This window comes from Sparus aurata, chromosome 9, assembly GCF_900880675.1.
Source record: "Sparus aurata chromosome 9, fSpaAur1.1, whole genome shotgun sequence".
NCBI classification, from domain to species: domain Eukaryota; kingdom Metazoa; phylum Chordata; class Actinopteri; order Spariformes; family Sparidae; genus Sparus; species Sparus aurata.
The window spans coordinates 13959478-13978452 of record NC_044195.1 but is presented as its reverse complement, the minus strand read 5'-3'; the positions used below and the strand labels follow the sequence as shown (position 1 = coordinate 13978452).

Genomic DNA, 18975 nt, shown 5'->3' with positions numbered 1-18975 from the left:
TATCCACAACAGTCATCCTCAGACGTGACAGCTGTGCAGCTCAATGGTCTTTACTTTATTTTATTTTGGTGTGTGCATGTGAGATTGAATAAACAGCTATAAAAAAAAAAAAACATGACAGGACTCTGACAGAAGTTTGCCTCCAGACACAAAAGTTTTAATGAATCAACAATATTTTGGATTTTCGCTTGTACAATAACATCATTAGTGCAAACAAAGACAAGCACTTTGACATATCTGTATGTCACACTTCAGCAGTGGATATGCAATGCCAATACAACACAACAGATTGACATTTTCAACCCTAAATCTCTAATCAGAGACAAGCAGCACCAGCTCAGGTAATATTCTCATGTTTAGAGTAAAATACACCATAAAGGTTGAAGTGGGATAAAACTGTCGGGGGAAACTAAAGGGCTGTTTATTACAATGATTTAGGAATCAATCCTGATAAATATTGGAGGCAGTCATTTAAAGAAATATTTCACTTTGGAAAATGTTTTCTTTTCAGCACCTCTCAGCATATCTCATTGAAAAGTCGACCTCACACACTGGCTGCTTCCTGGAATGTGTACTGCGTTACTGGAGTCAGGATTTGAACCCATGAATTCAAAAGTGTTGCAATATCTCAGCTTTGAATTGTATTTCTAATTGAAGAAGGCAATTTAATAGTGCATTAGATGTTTATGACTGATGCGTCAGTGTTGACAGTTGATCCTCCATTAGTCCACAAACTCTCTGGCCAAAAGAAAGAAGAAAAAAAACATTCATGCTTTGTCAAACCAATGACACGTGTCACTTTGATCTGTGACTCAAATAAATACAAATAAATAAAGGGTGTATGCTGGGATGTCAGTGTGGCATTTAGCAGATTACATGTACGTATATAAAGGCATGACAACAAAACATGGCTTGTGATCTTGAACAATGGGGACATTTTACCATTACCTCCACTGTCCAGCATCTACACAGACTGAGGATGTAAGCAGCGATTCAAAGTGTTTCAGTTAATACAGGGTGATTACCACTGACACAAGGTAATGATTTGACAGTTTTCCATCAGCACAAACTCTTCACAGCTCATCAGAGCCGACCATTGATAAGAACTACCTACTTCTCCAAGAATACTCGAACATCAGTAAAGCCATCACAGCAGCAGACACAGAGTAATCACGGGAAACAAATCAAGAGGCATCCAAGCCACATATAATTGATAAAATCCGATTTGAGGTCTAACTGTAGTGTCACGGAGGTTGCTATGAGATATACAGGGGGATGACAACTGAAGCTGAAGTGTTTCTTCAGAAGATTTGTTGTTCGAACAGGATCTTCTCAAATCCTTGGGGAGCTGTGTGGTAGAAGTCACTAAACTGGCAGTCTAAGATGGCACTGTCATCCACTGAAACAAAACAAAGACATTGTGTACATGTTAAACCTTCAAAAAAGATCATTACTATTAGTAGACATCAAGTAAAAAAAAAGAAAGAAAAAAATAACATCACATGTATATTGCATATCCCTGTTTCAGTATTTTTTTTTTTAGTTAAAGGGTAATTTCACCAATTTTCCACATTAAAAATTGTGTTTACAGGTCTTTAAGAGTTCTACTGCAGATGTGAAACAATAGAATAAAATCTTCTGTAGCTCAAGAAAAAGCTGTATAATCTGATAAAGTGCCTCCAGTCACTCAGTGGCTAAGGGCGCACTCTAATTAGGCAATCTGTACCGTGCCCATGCTAGATTGACCCCCAAAGTCCAGTTTGATTGACTAGATTGAGCGCTCTGTATCATGCAGCAGGGGACTGGGGAGGAGAGACAATCGTGCTATGGAATGGCACAGAGCAACTGGGCCAAAAGTGAGTGTGCCCAATGTTGCAGTGTGATTAATGTAAGCACCTGGTTTTGAAAAGCAGTCCACTGGTCCTGCATTGGACTGCTGATTTGTCGGACTCATTATGGACAATTAAAATAACAATTACCAAAATCCATACGGCAGAACTATAGATATCAACTTTTTTATTCCTCACATTGGCGCCCCTTTTCAAAACCTGGCACCTATGTTACCCACAATGCAACTTAGTCATTGAGTGAAACCACCGAGGCAATTTATCAGATTACATGCAGCTTCATCTGGAGCCACAAAAGGCATACAACCTTTTTCACATATGCAGAAGTACTCCTGCAGACCCTATGCTGCTGTAAGGGTTATTTTCTAATTAAAGTGAGTGTGAAATATCGCTGTGTTCCAACAGTAATCACTGTTATAGAATGTTTGGACAGTCTCATCTCTTCTCCCCCTGCTTGTGCACTTAAAGAATAAAGACATTTTCTAGAATCCCTGCCCACTTTATTCAATCAGTACAGAGAACTCTATAAAGACGTAGTGCTAAGAGCAGGATGCTCCTATGGAACCTATTCCAGCAATGGTAGAACAGGGAAAGCTACCAATTCCAGTGCCTCTGTTGACAGCTTATATTACCAAACAGGCTAAGGGGTGAAAAGAAAGAAGCTGCCTTGGAAAAAGGACGTCTACAACTGTGTTGGGGGGGGGGGGGGGGGCAGGGGGTCGCTAACTATAAAATGGACAAGAACTTAGCTAACTTGACAACAATGCATATAGCAGCTTTAACACACATCAATGTGTAAAACTGTCATAGTTACCATTTAATGTATGTACATAAAGGATACATTCAACCAAAAATGCAATTATAGTCATTATCTGCTCACCCCCATGCTGACAGAAAGTCAGGCCAAAGCCAAGTTATTTGTTCTGCAGGAATTAGGTCAAATGACTAATAACAGCTAATATTTGATCGTAATCTTACAGTATACAATGATATGTTTTGTCTGAGCTTGTTTAGAGTGAGTTCTCAAGGTGCCGTAATGTTATTAACACAACTTAAGCCTGGATTTCACAGTAAGCATAATCTCATAAATCGGTTCCCGGCCAACAAACACTCACCTACTCACACAGTTATGGTCCACCTGAGGAGTGGTAACAGCAGGTGATGATTGTAGGCCTCCTTCTTAACCACTCAAAATCAAGTCACTGACCCATAAAGCTACTTTATATGCAACAGCTTTCAAAAGCAAAGTTAAAAACAGAAAGTACTTCCCTAATCCAAACTCTGGAGCACTTGGAAACAAAGCTTTGAGCAGCAGCTAAAACTAGGGCGCCAGCAATGATACTACTTCTTCTAAGAACTCTTCTAGTTATCTATTTATTTACTTTTTTAACCAAACTGAAGGCTGATTTTTTTTTATTCAAGCATTACAGGTAAATATAAATGTATGTAGTAGAGGTTTTATGTGGGAATACTGTGATTAAAGTGAGTTCGATTAACTACATTTTTACCAACTAAGCACATGTAAAAAGACAGCATTAGACTCTCACAAAAGATTTGAGTCCTTTTGCCAAAAGGATGTTAAAATAGGTAAATTAAATTGATTCAATATTTGTGGCAATTGAGGCCTCATAAAGTCAAATTTAAAACTATCTAACATTTTTTTAAGGCCTGATGTTTGTAATATTAAATTCAAGACATTCAAAGACTTCTCAATAAACCTGCAGATACCGCTGATAAAACAAAGAGGACATTGTTGTAGATTATAATATAAAAGTAGTAACAAAAAGGAAGCTGTTCCACTGCAGCTCATAGGACTAAATTAGGAGATAATCATAGGGTTTTCTATTCTTAGCTTAATTGAATCTTCATCATCTTCATCATTTTTATTCAAACTAATTATAAAACTTGCTCAAAGTACACTGATAGAATAATTGAAAAATCTATATTTTATGGCACCACTGGTATTCAATCATGCAAAGGTAGTTGCTGTTTAATCAGAATACGTACAGGATTAACAGGGTTATTATAGTAAAAGTGAGAATGAAGCATGTTTGCCTATGTTTTTAAGAAAACAGTGAAGTGACTATCGGCCAAAAAAGTTGCTCCTACACTTTAAACATTAATAAGGTTGTAAAAAAAACACACAACATTGATACAATTTCTAGATCCGAAATATATGTGGTGCTCTAAAAACAGAGGGTGTTAGCAAGAGAAAGCTCAACCAAATGAGTCACAAGTTACGGTTTTTCTGCATTAGTCTTGCTGTAGGAGAGGAGGAACAGGCAAAGCTGCCACTAAGTACAAAAAGCCTCCAAATACAAAAGCCTGACGTGAGCAGTGTTTTGTAAAAGATTTACATATACAGCCCTCTAGTGGAATGGAATTGTAACTGCCTAAATGGCGTTTCAGAGAAAGTTATCAAATAATGTTCACATAATCATAATAATAATTAACAAACCTTGGTAATCAAGTCAGCAAATCAAACCAACAACTAACTAAACTTACCATAAACAACAGGGTATACAGTGCCTCGGATCCCTGAGGCAGGACAATGCATGTTCTTTCCATTCAGATATAAATTCAGCTCCACGTGGTCATATGTGATGCCCTGAGGAACACAAACAACACTGGAATTAATCACTGAATTTTGTGATATGGTTACATGCAAAAAGCAAGCATTCATAAAGTCTGGCTATTTGAAGTATGTGACTGTAACCCATTTATAGAAAAAACACTGAGACTCTTTCCGTGACCATCTGAAGTCAGAAGGAGCATGAAAAGCTTGGAAAATCTGAATAGTTTAGTTTTGTCTATGATTAATTCTACAACAAATATCTTAGCTATTGTTAGACTCACATATGGATTTGTAAAGCTCAACAGATCACTGGTTTATGCCCTGGCAACTGTCTTTTACATTTTCAAATTAATCCTTAAAAAAGAGTTGGGTATATTACAGCAAAAATTTTACTTCAGCCTTCACCCTTCAGGTTTTTGCAGGTTAGGGTTGGATGAGTTTTATTCACCAAAACTAAAGAATTCAGTGTTAAACAAAGATGAACATCCTTCAGTGATGAATAAACAAACAAGCAAGAGAAATTAAATTTGTTTAAAAGTTCAGTATCTCAAACTTGTCCCAATTAAGCCATCTTCCCAAGCAATTAAATAAATTTAAATGCTACCAGTTCAGTTCTTCCCCAACAACTGAACTCTCTTCTCTAATTTCCAACTTTCTGCACAGAGGGGGATGATGGGATATCGCCAATACTGCCCTTGTATTTTTATTATCGAAATTGAAAGCTCGTTTTGAATTATTTTTGATTTAGAATTGAAATCGTGAAACCCCCTCTGTCTCTACTTCTTGCAGTTACACCATGTCATACTGGACCATGGTGGTTTGAGCTTACGTGATAATCATGGTTAACATTGTGCCCCTTCAAGCATAAAATGTATCCGAAACAAAATGAGACATATAAACAGGACTAAACATTTTCTTATCAATCAAAAATGTTGCTTACAGTCAGTTTCTTTAGATAGCAAGGACTTTGGAAATACATTACATTAGTTATCTGCACAAAGCCACTGTGCTGATTGAGCAGGTATAATGAATGAATGTATATGCATTTAAAACAAGATAAAATCAAAAGATTGGCATCAACATGTCTGCCAAAAGACAAAGTTGCACTGAAATTTGTGTTAATAGCTTGAATCACCACTGAAGCCTCACACTAAAAATACTTCACTGTTGAACAATGTCAAGAGTTTGTTTTTCCTGGCTCATGAACAATCCCAGCTCTCATGCAAATAAAGTTGAACAGTGAAATGTGTATTTGCATTCACGCGTCACTCTGTGCTGGCAACATCTTACATAATATTTTACCTATATGAAAATCAGTTTAAAATTAAGTTCAGCCAACCTTTCAGTTGTGTGATAACAATAAAACCAGCGGATACCAGATGGCTGGCCTGCATCATAAGAAAATAAATATCTTTACACAAGTTAAATCATGCAAAAATGCTCAGTTCACTTTATGACAAGTATTTATATTTATGTCTTTGCTCTGTTTGAGTAACTTTACGTTTGTGGGTAGCAGGTCTTTGGTACAGGTCACATAAATACAGTTCTGCCACTAAAGGACTCGAGGGGTCGCCAAAGTTCCCAAGCTTTAAGTTCCAGTAGCATTTTTAAGCTGTTGTGACAAGCAGCCCACAATCCAAATCTTTGTCATGGCTTATTGTTGTTGTTTTTGAGGCAAGCCTAGAAGGAACATAGTGTCAGAAAATTAGCACGACTAGGTTTTGAACTAATTATATTTTAGGTTTGGGAAAAGGACAATCAAGATGTGTTTTGTTATGTGAGGTACAAGCTGTCAAACACCACTTTTAGCAAATGACAACATGCCTGCTGACAGTGAAAGATACAGGTCTGCATGTGTGCCAGCCCCTGCTGGATTTTGCACTGTTTTTCCAGATCCCAAGTCTGTGCTCATTCACATCATGTTGAATGATTTCGAGGTCCTGAACAACAGGCCTTGTAAAAAGATTTTACAGGTTTTTCAATGTATGAATAATTATTTATGATTAATAACTGGCACCACATAGTAATTTGGTGCATTCACACAAAGCTATCTGGCCCTCATTAGACCATGTGAATATCGATGTCAGCCATGGCCTTGGAAAAAATAAAAACTCATAATATTAATCTCTAAAGCAGGACTCACAGGGCCAGCGGGCCTCTAGCAGATAATTAGTGTGAAGGGTTTGATTCACTCGCATGAAACAGCTCAATATGAGCACAGACGAAACTAATAACAATAAGGGAATAAGTTCTCAATAATCGTTCTCGTAATCATTAGTGAAGCACATATACTTTAAATGAAACCATCTGAGCCCTCAAAGAAACCAACTGGCACATATGATTCAAGGATATGGTCATCAAATTTAAATTCAGGAGCAAGCAAAATTCATTTTGCACTTACCACAATGTCCCCCTCCTGAGGAAGGCTGTTTGCGGGTAGCCGATTCTTCTCTTCGTTATTGTGGTACACAGACCCATCATGCCTCAGGACAAGGCTGTTTGTGTCTCTGCCCAAAGGCACTTGATTAAGATTCACTTTCTGCGTAGCCACACCAATTCCCCACACACCTAAACATAAAGCACAGCATTGAGTATTTGCGACTCTAAAACATTCTTGTAACCACCAAGACTAAAATGTGTTTATATTTATAACAAAGGTAATCTGCAATAAATAATCTATTGGTAATTTTCACATGAATGGCAGATTTGCAACGGAACGCTGATAAAAACAGTCAGCAGCTGTGTCTGTACATTTGGGGCAGCAAAAGGGTATTGTAACTTTAGGTTATAAATGTGAGAGGGAAAAAAAATTCTTGTTCTTTACATTTTCCATGTCTTTCTAAGTAAACACATTTCTATAAGTGAGCGTGCAGTCACAAGATGGTGCCGCTACTAAAAACTGTTTCTCAGAATGCACCAGAAAATTTCAGCCTGGGAAGAAAAGAGGGCTGGAGCAACAAGCCAGGCGCTTACCAGTAGACTGAATCTTAAACTCAAAATAACTTTTGTTCTGGTGCAGAGGAGCGTTGGCCAGACAGCCTCCAGTGCCACATATCCTCCGGCCGCTCTTTACAATGACAACATCTGTGCCTGAAACACAAAGAGAAGAATAGATATTTAAGTAAAAACACAGAATAATTCAAGAAAATGATTTTGCCACTCACTATTATGATTAGTCAATTGTTTAGTTTATAAAATGTCAGTAAATATTGATGCTATTTCTTAACGCCCAAGATGACAATTTCAAGGGGCTTATTTTGTTTAAAGAAAAACCCAAAGTTATTCAATAAAGCTGTAAATCCCTCACACCTGAAGCTGGAAACAAAGAATGTTTGAGATTTCTCCATAATCAAGGACAAAAGATAAATATTATCAGAATTGTTTTGGACTGACTTTTTTGTGGATCGACCAATTAACTTATTAGTTTAGCAGTGAGTGGGCTGATGATTGGTAATTAAGTCTATGTTCATTAGCCTGTAAATCAGTTGCAGTAGTGGGATAATACTAATAAACAGGACAATAAAGTTTATCTGTGTTTACCTTTAATCTCATTATAAGATGTGGAACCTATGAGCAGGATTTTTATGACATTGCAGCTAGTTTGGTAGCCAGTCATGATTCAGTGTACAATAAGAATAAACTTTTTCAGTGATGGAGATATTTTGTGTCTAAAGGTTACAAATTTGAGATGAAAAATCTTCTTCTCAACGTGGGGGAGGATTTTTAATGAGGTAACTGAACTAGGGAAAACACTCGGACACAAATTATTAAGGCAAAGTTCTTGTAACATGTGTGGAGAGTGTATTTTTGATTTAGCTACTGAAAGAAGGGAGAAACGTCGACCCAAATGACACCAGTGTCTAGAGTTCAGATGTCACGAGTTGCCCTCTCTGTTGGTATTAACGTCAGGTCGCACTATATTTAACACAGATATTACAGGAAGTATATTAAGTGGATATGTTAGAAAACCGAACAAAAACCACTTCATTGTACCAAAAAACAGATCTAACAGCACAGGTTACAAAACAACAACTAGCTCTCGGCTAGCTAGCGTAGCTAATAGTCACAGCGGAAGTAGCCAAACATCATGTCACACACAGCCAACTGGGCTCACACAGACACAACTGCCCAAACACCAGCTGTGAGGATCACAGACAGACTTCCTTACCCATGTGGTGGGTGTCTAACTGAACGGTCGGCATTTCTTTGAGGGGAATATGCCCCGTTCCGCCATCTCCGCAGCAGCCTAGACAACACGTAAACATCGCAGCCATTCTTGCTCCGACACTAACAGAACATCCGGAAACAAACTCCCAGCATCAGACCAAAGAGTGCTCGACGTCGAAACGTCAGGCTGCATCGACACAACAGCGACACCCCGCGGCGGAGCCCGGGGCTGCATAAGCCCCTGCTACCCAACTGTATCCAATCACAGCGGCAAAGATAGGCAGTTGCTCCTGATGGCATGGAAACAAGGGAAGAAAATCAAGGTCAAAATTTTCTACACGTGACTAAGTAACTATTGGATATCGATGTTACATAACCACAAGTGGAAATAAAGTGGGTTTTTTTTTTTTTTTTATTTAGAAAATGTAAAAAATGTTTTGGTGGACAGATAACTGAAGAGCATCCTCAGCTGGCTGAAACGTGAAGCGAAACACAGTGTTGCTGATGTGTCGTGTAGATCGTCTTTCTCAGTATCTGTTATCTCACGGCACCAAGAGACTGTGCCACTTGTCTGCTCGGTGCTACATCGCACTGAAGTTCACTTTTTGATATCAGCTGATGCAGCTAGGCGCCTTCAGCTGCGCATCTTATCGTGTTAACTGTTTACAGATGTATTATACTGACAAGTGCTCACACGAGCGACTAAAGTGGGCCAGTATATAAAAAAACAACCCGTGATGCAAAGATGGGACTAAAACCTAGTTGACAGTTTTTCACGCTGTAATGTTTTGCATAGCAACAGCCCCTCCCCCATCCGACCGGCAGGGACCCTCCGCAAATTATCCAGCCGTGACAGAAACGTAAAAACCCCAACACTTGAGATTAAGTTGACAAAAAGACTCTCAATGCAAGTGTCTCTCGCGTTGGGTGCGTTATAGTACCTCGCCTGGTTTATCTGTGCGGGTTTACATAACAAACAGCTGTGTTTGAATCTCCCGTTCGTCTCTGAAACGGTTAACTCTTTACCCGGAAAGGGCGAAGTCTGCACAGCAACAAGCGCCATGATTGCGTTGCACTGTGCGTCTCAGCAGCTGGTGAGTGATTCTTTTGGTCCAGTAGTTGCATGTTACTATGCGCTTGCAAAATCTGTCACAGCCCTACTTCAGTACCTTGCCAACAGGAGCAACGCAAACGCGAAGCCTGTTTGTCGATAATTTGTCGCATTGGATTGGTTAGACGGCTGTAATTCAGGGCTCGGCTCAGCTAACCACTGACCTGCTTCTGTGCGATACAAAGGCTAGGAGAATTTTTTTGCCCTTACACTCTGCGTCTATAAAGTTAACATTAAAGATTTTGACTCATATCCAGCCTGTTTTTGGGACGTGGTTTCGAGTTTTTTTCTTTTTTTTTTAACACCTCCAGCTGGTCACAGGCAGACAGCAAAACAGCAGGATGTTGTTTAACGCTAGATGGGCAAACGGAGCTTTTGGCAGAGCCCGTGCCAAGCTTTTACGCGGGCACAGCGACGCGAATCATTTTCACTTTCAAGATGGGAATACTCCAGACACAGCTGCAACATGACTGCACAAATATCTGTATCCTTTGCGATGCTACAGCATTTTCGTGTGTAATTTATTGCCTGTCCTGCCTCGCGGGGCAGCATCCCCTCCGAGTGTGGGTGCGTATGTGTAGCAGCTGTTTTATTGAGTGTTGATTTATTGGGTTTTCTTTGCTTACATGACGCATCGATTTGACGCCTGGGTGATGTGTTTACAGGATACCATGGAGCAGCTAGAAGAGGAACTTACGTGTCCGATCTGCTGCGGTCTCTTCGAGGACCCTCGGGTTTTGCTGTGCTCGCACAGCTTTTGCAAGAAATGCTTGGAGGGACTCTTGGAGGGGAACCGGGGTCCTGCGTTCAGAGCGCCGTTCAAATGCCCCACATGCCGCAAAGAGACCCCTCACAACGGCGCAAACAGCCTGCAGATCAACTACTCTCTGCGCGGAATCGTGGAGAAGTACAGCAGAATCAGGGTTCTGCCGAAGATGTCTGTGTGTAAACAACACTGCAGCCAGCCTCTTAACATATTTTGCGCCACGGACTTGAAACTCATTTGTGGCTTTTGCGCAACTACAGACGACCACAAAGGGCATACATTCTGCTCCTTGGAGGTGGCATATGACCGAGAGAAGGAGGCGTTTGAAGAGCTGCTCCACCGAGTGGAGAGCTGGCAGAGCGCAGATATCCTGTCCTGCCTGGAGACACTACAAGCCAGTAAGAAAAGGGCGCTCCAGTCGGTGACCAAGGACGCAGAGAAGGTAACAGACTATTTCGACAAACTCATCAGCGCCCTCGAGTGCAAAAAGAACGAGATCCTGTCCGATTTCGAAACACTGAAGCTGGTGGTGCTGCAAGCGTACGACCCGGAGATCACCAAGCTGAGCGCAGCGATGGAGGAGCACAGGCGGGCGCTCAGCATCGCGGAGTCGTTCAGGAGCGTCGCCGACCCCCTGTGCTTTCTGCAGCAGATGCAGGAGTTTCGGGAGAAGCTGGGGGTCCTGAAGGAGACCCCAATGCCCTCTCGGAAAGACATGGACGTCGGTCCCCTCGTGCGCAATTTCGATGTCAAAAAGTGGGACTCGCTGAGGCTAAGAGAAGTGGACAAGATCGCAGTCCCCCACGAGTGTGGCTCCTACCGAGCGCGGGGCTCGCGGATGGCAGCGCGCAGATGGATCACCTTGCTTATGAGCCTGTTAGTGCCAACGCTGCTCCTGCTGCAGCCGCACAACCTCGCAGCCTACGTGCCTTCACAAGTCGAACCACTTCTCACTGCAGTCTCCTCGCACCTCACACACACCGGCGTGTACCTGCGGGAAATGACTGACATGTACGCGTGTTTATTGGGTGCAGGTCAGGAATGCATCGTGAACTTTATTGACTCGACTGTCAATTTTATTGGCAGTTGTAAGTTGTTTTAATTATTAGTCTGTGGCACCTGTGCCACGCACCCACAGCTACACATCGCTGTCAGTCACCCGTGAGGTGCATTATACTAGTGAGATATTCACTTCAGACCACATGGAAACACCCTGTTACCTATATCATGTTGTGTGTCTTTTCTTTTTGCCTATTTTTCACCTCAAACTCAAACCTCTAATCAAGCCATCGAATCAAACAGAATCAGCCCTTTTAGTCCAGAGGTTGGATCTGACATTTACATCACGGAGACACTAACCCAGACTCTGTCCACGAATGTGCAATCTCTTTTCTTTTTCTTATGATACATTTATACTTGTCCAAGTGATCTTTACAAATAAAACGGAGAAACTGATGTCACTCCCATGTTTGTTTTCATTTGGAGCGACATGCAGAGTCAGCCAGCTATTTAAGGACACACGCTTGTTTATGAACCACTCAAGTGAGTAATAAAAGACAGATACAGTGCAATGCCCGGCCTCCTCCCCGCAGAGCGCGTCCACACCACAGTGATGCTGCAACCTCTTCAAGGTTACAAACGTTGCGTAACAGGGCCCGTGTGAAATATTCACCAGGCTGCAGACACAGCGCAAGAGGAGAGACGCAACCCTGATTGTGATGTTTTGATGAAACTAAAGAAGTGACAGCTGTATTCCCCCATCACCGATAATAAAGACACGGGTAAGGGGACGTGATTCTCACGCATGCCAGGCAGTCACTTCATCTCTGCACGAGATTTATTTGCGGAGGTTCATGTGACTCATTCGTTGTACGACGTTGGGTTAAATGTACAGTGCAGGCCTATTTTTCTGCTACGCATCTCAATTTGCAGAAGCCTGACCGGCGAGCATGAGTTTAAAATGCAAGTGTGAGAGCAAATGGAATTACAATTCTTTGAAATTCAGGGAAACTCAGTGAGATGTGTGGCTTATCGCCAGCAGTGATCTTTATTAAAAATAGGTCAGAGCGAAAAGGACAAACCGTGGATCGTGAATTGATGAGTTATGCTTTGATTGATTGATTTATTTTCCCTGAGCAGAAAAACATTTTGAAAAATAAAAGGGAAGGAAAAAATCCTAAGATAAGACCAGAGTGAATCCGTGATGTCAGCACTGACCATTATTCAGGATGTACGTCATGGCACGCCTGTACATATATATAGCCTTCTGTTGCCAGGCAAATATAGGATAAAAATAAATATCACTCTACATTAATATTTTAATTGTCACCACACGCAAATTCAAATATAGCCTGCAAAATGTCAACTCAATTCAAATGAGGAGACACTACTGTGTTTATAAGGGACTTTTCTGAAATATTTCCATGGAGTCAGGTCGCACGGTCAGCCTCTGTGTGTTAACAGTGGGCCTATAGAGAGGATGGAGTCAAATACACTTCAGATCATCATCTATTCAAGCTCTCAACATGACCTAACATCCAGATAATGACAACAGTCTATTTTAGTGTATCTGTGTGTAATTACAGGAATGGATGATGTTTCGCTCTCTTACACACTCACACACCGAGGATTTGAGTGTGTGATGGTTATTAAAGTAAAAACCTATTTTTAAACCTATACCCATTATTTCTGCTATTAAAAAAAAAAGAAAAAAGTTTCTGTTATTTTCTATTGTTATAATATCATTTTACACTTAAGTCCATTTTCACCTGTTTTTGGATATGTGGTTCCGAAACGGAAGCAACACCGATGTGTTATTCTATAATTTTACTATTAATTAAAATAAGAACGACCTTAAAAGCATCTTAATATGCAGAAACCACAACAGCAAAATAATATTAAGCCTAACAACAGGTGCAAGATGTAAACAACATTAGGCCGTCCGTCATTGGATCACATCGGCTGTTTCTGAACACGCAAAAAAAAATAAAATAAATAAATATCAGACATAGGCTACTTTATATTTAAATAACTGCACCATGGGAAAGGTACACGAATTTAATAATTTTCGAAATTAATGATAATGAATTACATTGAGGTGGTTTATACTGCAGACACACACGCGCGCGCATAATACCCCAAGTCTGTCTTGCAGCGATGCTGGTATAAAATAATACATTCTGTATTGAACCCTATAGCACTGAAAGCACATTTCTTAAATTAAAATAAACTATAAAGGGCTGAATTTCTAAAATATTAATATTTCAAAACATGTTTAAAAATGCAAGCCTTCGTGTTAAGGAAAAAAATAATCCTAAACTGCGCGCAAATCTGTTTTCTCTGTAATGTCATTTTGTGTATATTTCACCTTTGTCAAATGCCCTAATTCCTGTTTAACGTATAATTATATTTGCGAAAACAAATCTGAGATTTCAGGATTATCATTAAAAAAGGCCGACAAGGCCAAATGGAGAAAGGCTGCAGCCGTTTGTTAAGTGGACGTTAAAGTATCTCTGGGCCTTGGCCATTGTTAAACATATCCATGGACATTACAAAAAATGAGAGCAATAAAGTAATCATGTTAAAATTGTATTTATCTTATTTATTTCTTAATATAAAAAGCGAGCTGGTCCGTAACTAGTTTCGTCTCCTCAGTTATCTGATTCTTAAGTTTATTTTCTTAAATGTGTAAATTCACATGAAGCATGTTGTGTAAAATGTAGTAAAATCCACAGGTTAACCAACTGGTAAAACGTTACCTAACGGCCAGTGACAACATGAATGTAGTGATTCTCACTGGAACAGTGTGAGGTGGGATTATCATCGGATGTCCTCACTCAACTGAGATGTCCGCATTACTTGCGCATACGACTTAAAATGGAGGTTTTTAGCCATGTTACGAGACATCATAGCATTCGTTACAGCAGTGCAGGCTTTTTCATTGAACACTGGAATATATAATTAAAGGCTTGTAGGCATAAAGCCCCAATACATTATGTTACAAGATTGAGTCGATACAAGCGAGCCAATATATAATAAAGGGGGTTTATAGGGCCGAGCAGAAATTCATATGTTACAAATAAAAATAAATCTTTCTCCTTTTACAAACTGAATGCTTTTGATATTTCAGAAAGACGTCTGGTGTATTCAGTCTGCAGTGTAATGATTGTAATAAATTTAATCCGCCGTAAATCTGCCTGTGTCAGGCTCGTGATGAACAGGCCGGACTTCAGCGCCGGCCACCGCGTGAATGGCGTTTCTATTAAAATCCATGTAAGGGCTCTCAGTGTGCTCAAAACAAGTACAATAAAACTTAAATAAAAGATTAATATAATATGAAGACAGCATTCTATTAAACGGGAGGTTAAGCATGTCAGGTTCACAACACATTACAGACAAAAGCCAGTTTAAAAGTTTATTTCTTGAAGTGTGCAAACATTACAGTGAAAAGCAGGAAAATGGAAATACATTTTAACTTTCAAAACAAGGCAGTGTTGGAGGCGAACTCAAAACCTGAGTGTAAACAGTGTACCTGTAAGCATCTCTCACCGTCAGTCACTGTTTGGTGGTCTGAGTACACTCAGTGGTTGTTTGCACTGATTGTGAGTGGTCAGCTTTGCTTCAGCAGCACGATCAATACTGGAGACTTCAGCTAGAGTCTTAACTCCAATATTTACGTGCTGCTACAGTAAGGCGACCAGAAGATGACAAAGGCAAACCCAACGAACTTATATATTTTTTTAATCATCAGAAAAACATTTGTCTATGTGGCATTCTTCAGACAGTGAAGGCTGTGTGCAAGAGTAAAACTAAACAACATTAATGATCAGTGAAAAAGTGTTAACAAGTTGAAGAGCTGCAAACTGACAGCCAGGTTGTATATTCAGATTTTACTGCGGCAGCACAGTATGGCCTGCATCTCAGTGTAAACCACAAACCATTCCGTGCTGCTACAGCATCACCCAAAAAGCACTCATGGTCCCTCTGCTTCATCTACTTCATGCTTCATCCTCCATCCTCTGGACTTCTAGTCCAAACCACATGTCTACAGATACACTTATTTCCTATCATGTATCTACCTAAACGACGTTCAGATGATGAGCAGCATCTTCTGTCCACTCTTATAGCAGGCAACAAGGTTCACCACCTGAAACACACACAAAGAGACAATACATTTTAATGTTACTCTGAGGTCAACCAAAATTATAAATCGTAATAATTATATGTTGTAAGTTCAATATATGGTATGTGGACACTAGAAAACTACACTCATACATGGTAATTGAATATCAAATTTTAAAGCCATGGGGAATCACTGCCTTCTTATAACAGCCTCCAATCTTTTGGGAAAACTTTCCACCAGATTTTGGAGTCTGGCTGAAGAGATTTACACCATTTTAGCCACTTTGTGAGGTTGGGCACTGATGTTGGTCATTGCCCAACATCGCTTGGCTCAATATCAGCTTCCAATTCATCCCAAATTTGTTGGGTTGGGTTGAGGTCACATCTCTCTCCAGGCCAGTCAAGTTTTTCCAAACCAAAAGCAGAAAAAAAATCTTTATGGATGTTGCCTAATGCACAGGAGCACTGTCATGTTGAAACAGTAAAGGGCCTTCCCCAAACTGTTGCCACAACACTGGAAACACACTGTTGTCTAAAATATCACTATGCTGCAACATTAGGATTCCCCTTAATTTAAACCAAGCAACCTAGAGACTTGGGTTGTCCATGTACTAGTTATATAGTGCTTCAAGTAATTTCACATCCAAGTCCAAGGATTTTTTCACAACTTTTGCTAGTTAAGTTAAAGACAACAATAAATTGCATTTCAGAAGAAACAGCACGGCTGACTCAGTTGTTACCAGAAATGTCTGATTCTGGCATTAAAAAAAGCTGCACAAGTTTTAAACAATTAGGAAGAGAAACTGCATTTGCCAGCCTGACATTATAGACTCAAATTATTTAGTAGCATAGCTAATGTTCCTCGATGAATGTACAACTGTCATATGGTAAAAATAAATACAACATTCACACAGTAACTGTAAAAACAGGGGCAGTGATGACAGGGAGAAAATTGGAAGTCTGGGCATTGAATGACTCAGGATAAAAATCAAATTTACTAAGACGTCGCCATATCACTCAAAATACTGTCATCTTCAAGCCCAGTGACATATATAAGTGCAACAGCCAAGTGGTCTATAGACACCTGAGGGTGAGAATTTCCATCTAAGCAACAAACAGGGCCAGAATTTAATAACCAACAAGTGCCAAATTCAAGCTGATTTTCCATTTGGTGAGTAAATCTCTAAAGGGATTCCGTCATATTATGAGGTAAATGATTGTATCAAAATAGTCAGGTGTCGTTTATGAACGCACTGCTTCCATCCTCTCTGTGTCCGCGTTTGACACAGATTATGCATTCTGAGTTGCGTCATACAGTGCCACGATGTCCTTCTTGCGGGCTCCTACTTTCACAGCACTATTTACCTACAGGACATCAGCTACTCTATTAAACTTGCTGCCGAGTATGATCCAACAAAAGCTGTGATGCTGTGGCACCAGGAGGCCAGACTGTGCAAGGACGAGGGTGATTGCAGTAGAGAGCAAGGAGACTGATGAGGGGGTTTAAGTTGATTAAAATCATCATTATCATCATTATAATCATCATGAAGCAACCGATAGGTTTACAGAACCTTCCAATTTACTTTTATCTCTGATCTTTAAGTACATTTAAAAGCAAACACTTCAATCCATCTTGCCTCTTTTTTAGGTTTGAAAAAAAAGAAAGAAAAAAAGCAAAGAAAGAAAAACTATCCCAACAAAATACACAGAAATGTATGTATATGTAATACAAAAAGGCAATTTATAATTAAGGCATGTGGAAAATTTGATGACCATTGGATTTTTTTATCCTCTAGTCGCACTGGCCTGGGGTCAAAAAGTTAATTTGGACACTGGCTTCCAAGATGGTGCTTGTGATGAGGAGTCTAGTATCTCATTCAGGCTGACTTCCAAGAAAAGTTTCACCATGGCGAAACAATCATCTGATTTTTACCAATGCACTTTAACTCTTAATGAAGCAACAGTCAAGTTATTGAAGGCACCAAGAATCTCAAGTTTGCACAAGTTACAAGACATATTTTGTCTATTCATTTGTCATTTAGCAAATCACTAAAACCTACAAACATCAGATGTGTTGTTCAATATCTGACCTCACATGTAGAGGAAATCAACTGAAAGACAGAACAGGAAGAATCAATAATGCACCATAAAAAGTTGCTATTAGTAACAGCAGTGTCAACTTTCATTTGTTGGCCATCCTATTAACTTCAACAACATAATTTCATAACAAAATGTCCTTTGTAAGCAAAAACAAACTTTATCATGATTATAATCCTGGAGGAGATTGGGTCCAATGGATGTGTTGCCACTAGAGGTCTCAATGGACCTGTAATTATGACCTTTGTATGAAATGGACCTGATATCCTGAACCTAGAAACATCTCAAACATACTTCCCTCCAAAAAAAGACATTGACAAGACATGCAGTCCTCTCTCTCTCTCTCTCACTCACACACACACACACACACACACACACACACACACACCAGAGACACACACTTAAGTGCAGCTCAGAGAAGACATTGCAATTTGTGATAATTAAAAAAGAAAAAGAAAAAGTGAGGGTCATCTGCACCTGCTTCAATTAGTTATACTGTCTGACAATTCAGCCCAGAAGACAAACAAATACATGTCAGACCATCTCAAAAAGCTGCATTTTGGAATCTGACTTTTAAACGGTTGTGTCCCACAAACAAGCTGTGTGATTGTGCCTGTTCTTAATTACATTACTTTACAGCAATAACATAACTGGCCACAAAGAAATTTCATTGTGATATACTGCACATCTCAAGCGACAACTAATCCTGTGGTATGCTTTAGAAAAAATGCCTGTTACATAAACTGTGTAATTGCTGAACTAACATGTTCATTAACTTCCAGTGGCTACATCACCTACAAGTATCACTGCACAGAGGCTTCATCTGCCCTGAAGTTTCTGCAATACCAACTCTACTGTGTGGCAGCTTTGCTTTCTTCTGTTAATTAGGACTATGCACAATCAATGCTGACATTTTCTCTGAAAATCTAAAATATACATTACATATTCTAGTATTGACTTATCTTTCTATCATAATACACCTGACAGTTCCAGGAGGGTGGAAAGATGGTGAGGACCAGTGAGTGCAGTGTCTAGTTTATATATTTATATATACACATACACACACACACACACACACACACTTTTCAAAAATTATTATCATTAGTAAATTGGTGTTTAGAAGCCTGGCCCTGTTAAAGCATGTATGATGACATTAATGCCCCAATATAAAAAAGTATCCTACAACTGCATAAGGGAAAAAACATGATGCAAGTAAAGTTAGTATGAAAATGACAGACTTCCTCAAGAAAAGTCATATTTTACATTAAGAACCAATTTTACAAATGGTTTG

General features: G+C 39.7%; 2 protein-coding genes across 3 annotated transcripts; one reads left to right on the top strand and one right to left on the bottom strand.

Moving 5' to 3' along the window:
* Positions 1 to 131: 131 nt before the first annotated feature.
* spryd7b (SPRY domain containing 7b) lies at positions 132 to 8824 on the bottom strand. Its single transcript, XM_030428797.1, has 5 exons — positions 8591 to 8824; positions 7396 to 7512; positions 6824 to 6990; positions 4353 to 4455; positions 132 to 1399 (listed from the first exon to the last, which is right to left on the bottom strand). Exons 1-5 carry the CDS (start codon positions 8694 to 8696, stop codon positions 1302 to 1304), a joined length of 591 nt encoding a protein of 196 aa, XP_030284657.1. The 5' UTR covers positions 8697 to 8824; the 3' UTR covers positions 132 to 1301.
* Positions 8825 to 9461: 637 nt separating this feature from the next.
* On the top strand, positions 9462 to 11926 carry trim13 (tripartite motif containing 13). Of its 2 annotated transcripts, none has more exons than XM_030428793.1 (2): positions 9462 to 9683; positions 10366 to 11926. In XM_030428793.1, the coding sequence occupies exons 1-2, from the start codon at positions 9651 to 9653 to the stop codon at positions 11566 to 11568; spliced, it is 1236 nt and encodes a 411-aa protein (XP_030284653.1). In that variant the 5' UTR covers positions 9462 to 9650; the 3' UTR covers positions 11569 to 11926. The 2 variants fall into 2 exon arrangements, with proteins under 2 accessions (XP_030284653.1, XP_030284652.1); XM_030428792.1 differs by lacking the exon at positions 9462 to 9683 and adding an exon at positions 9692 to 10267.
* The last annotated feature ends 7049 nt before the right edge of the window (positions 11927 to 18975 follow it).

Excerpts from the sequence above, each read along its gene's own strand:
- trim13 (XM_030428792.1), top strand. The coding sequence starts at position 10,139 with ATGGGAATACTCCAGACACAGCTGCAACATGACTGCACAAATATCTGT. Across the intron at positions 10,268-10,365 it reads AGCATCCCCTCCGAGTGTGG|GATACCATGGAGCAGCTAGA; the intron begins GTGCGTATGTGT and ends ATGTGTTTACAG.
- spryd7b (XM_030428797.1), bottom strand. The coding sequence starts at position 8,696 with ATGGCTGCGATGTTTACGTGTTGTCTAGGCTGCTGCGGAGATGGCGGA. Across the intron at positions 6,991-7,395 it reads GTTTAAGATTCAGTCTACTG|GTGTGTGGGGAATTGGTGTG; the intron begins GTAAGCGCCTGG and ends CTTTATGTTTAG. Across the intron at positions 4,456-6,823 it reads CTCAGGAGGGGGACATTGTG|GGCATCACATATGACCACGT; the intron begins GTAAGTGCAAAA and ends TGTGTTCCTCAG.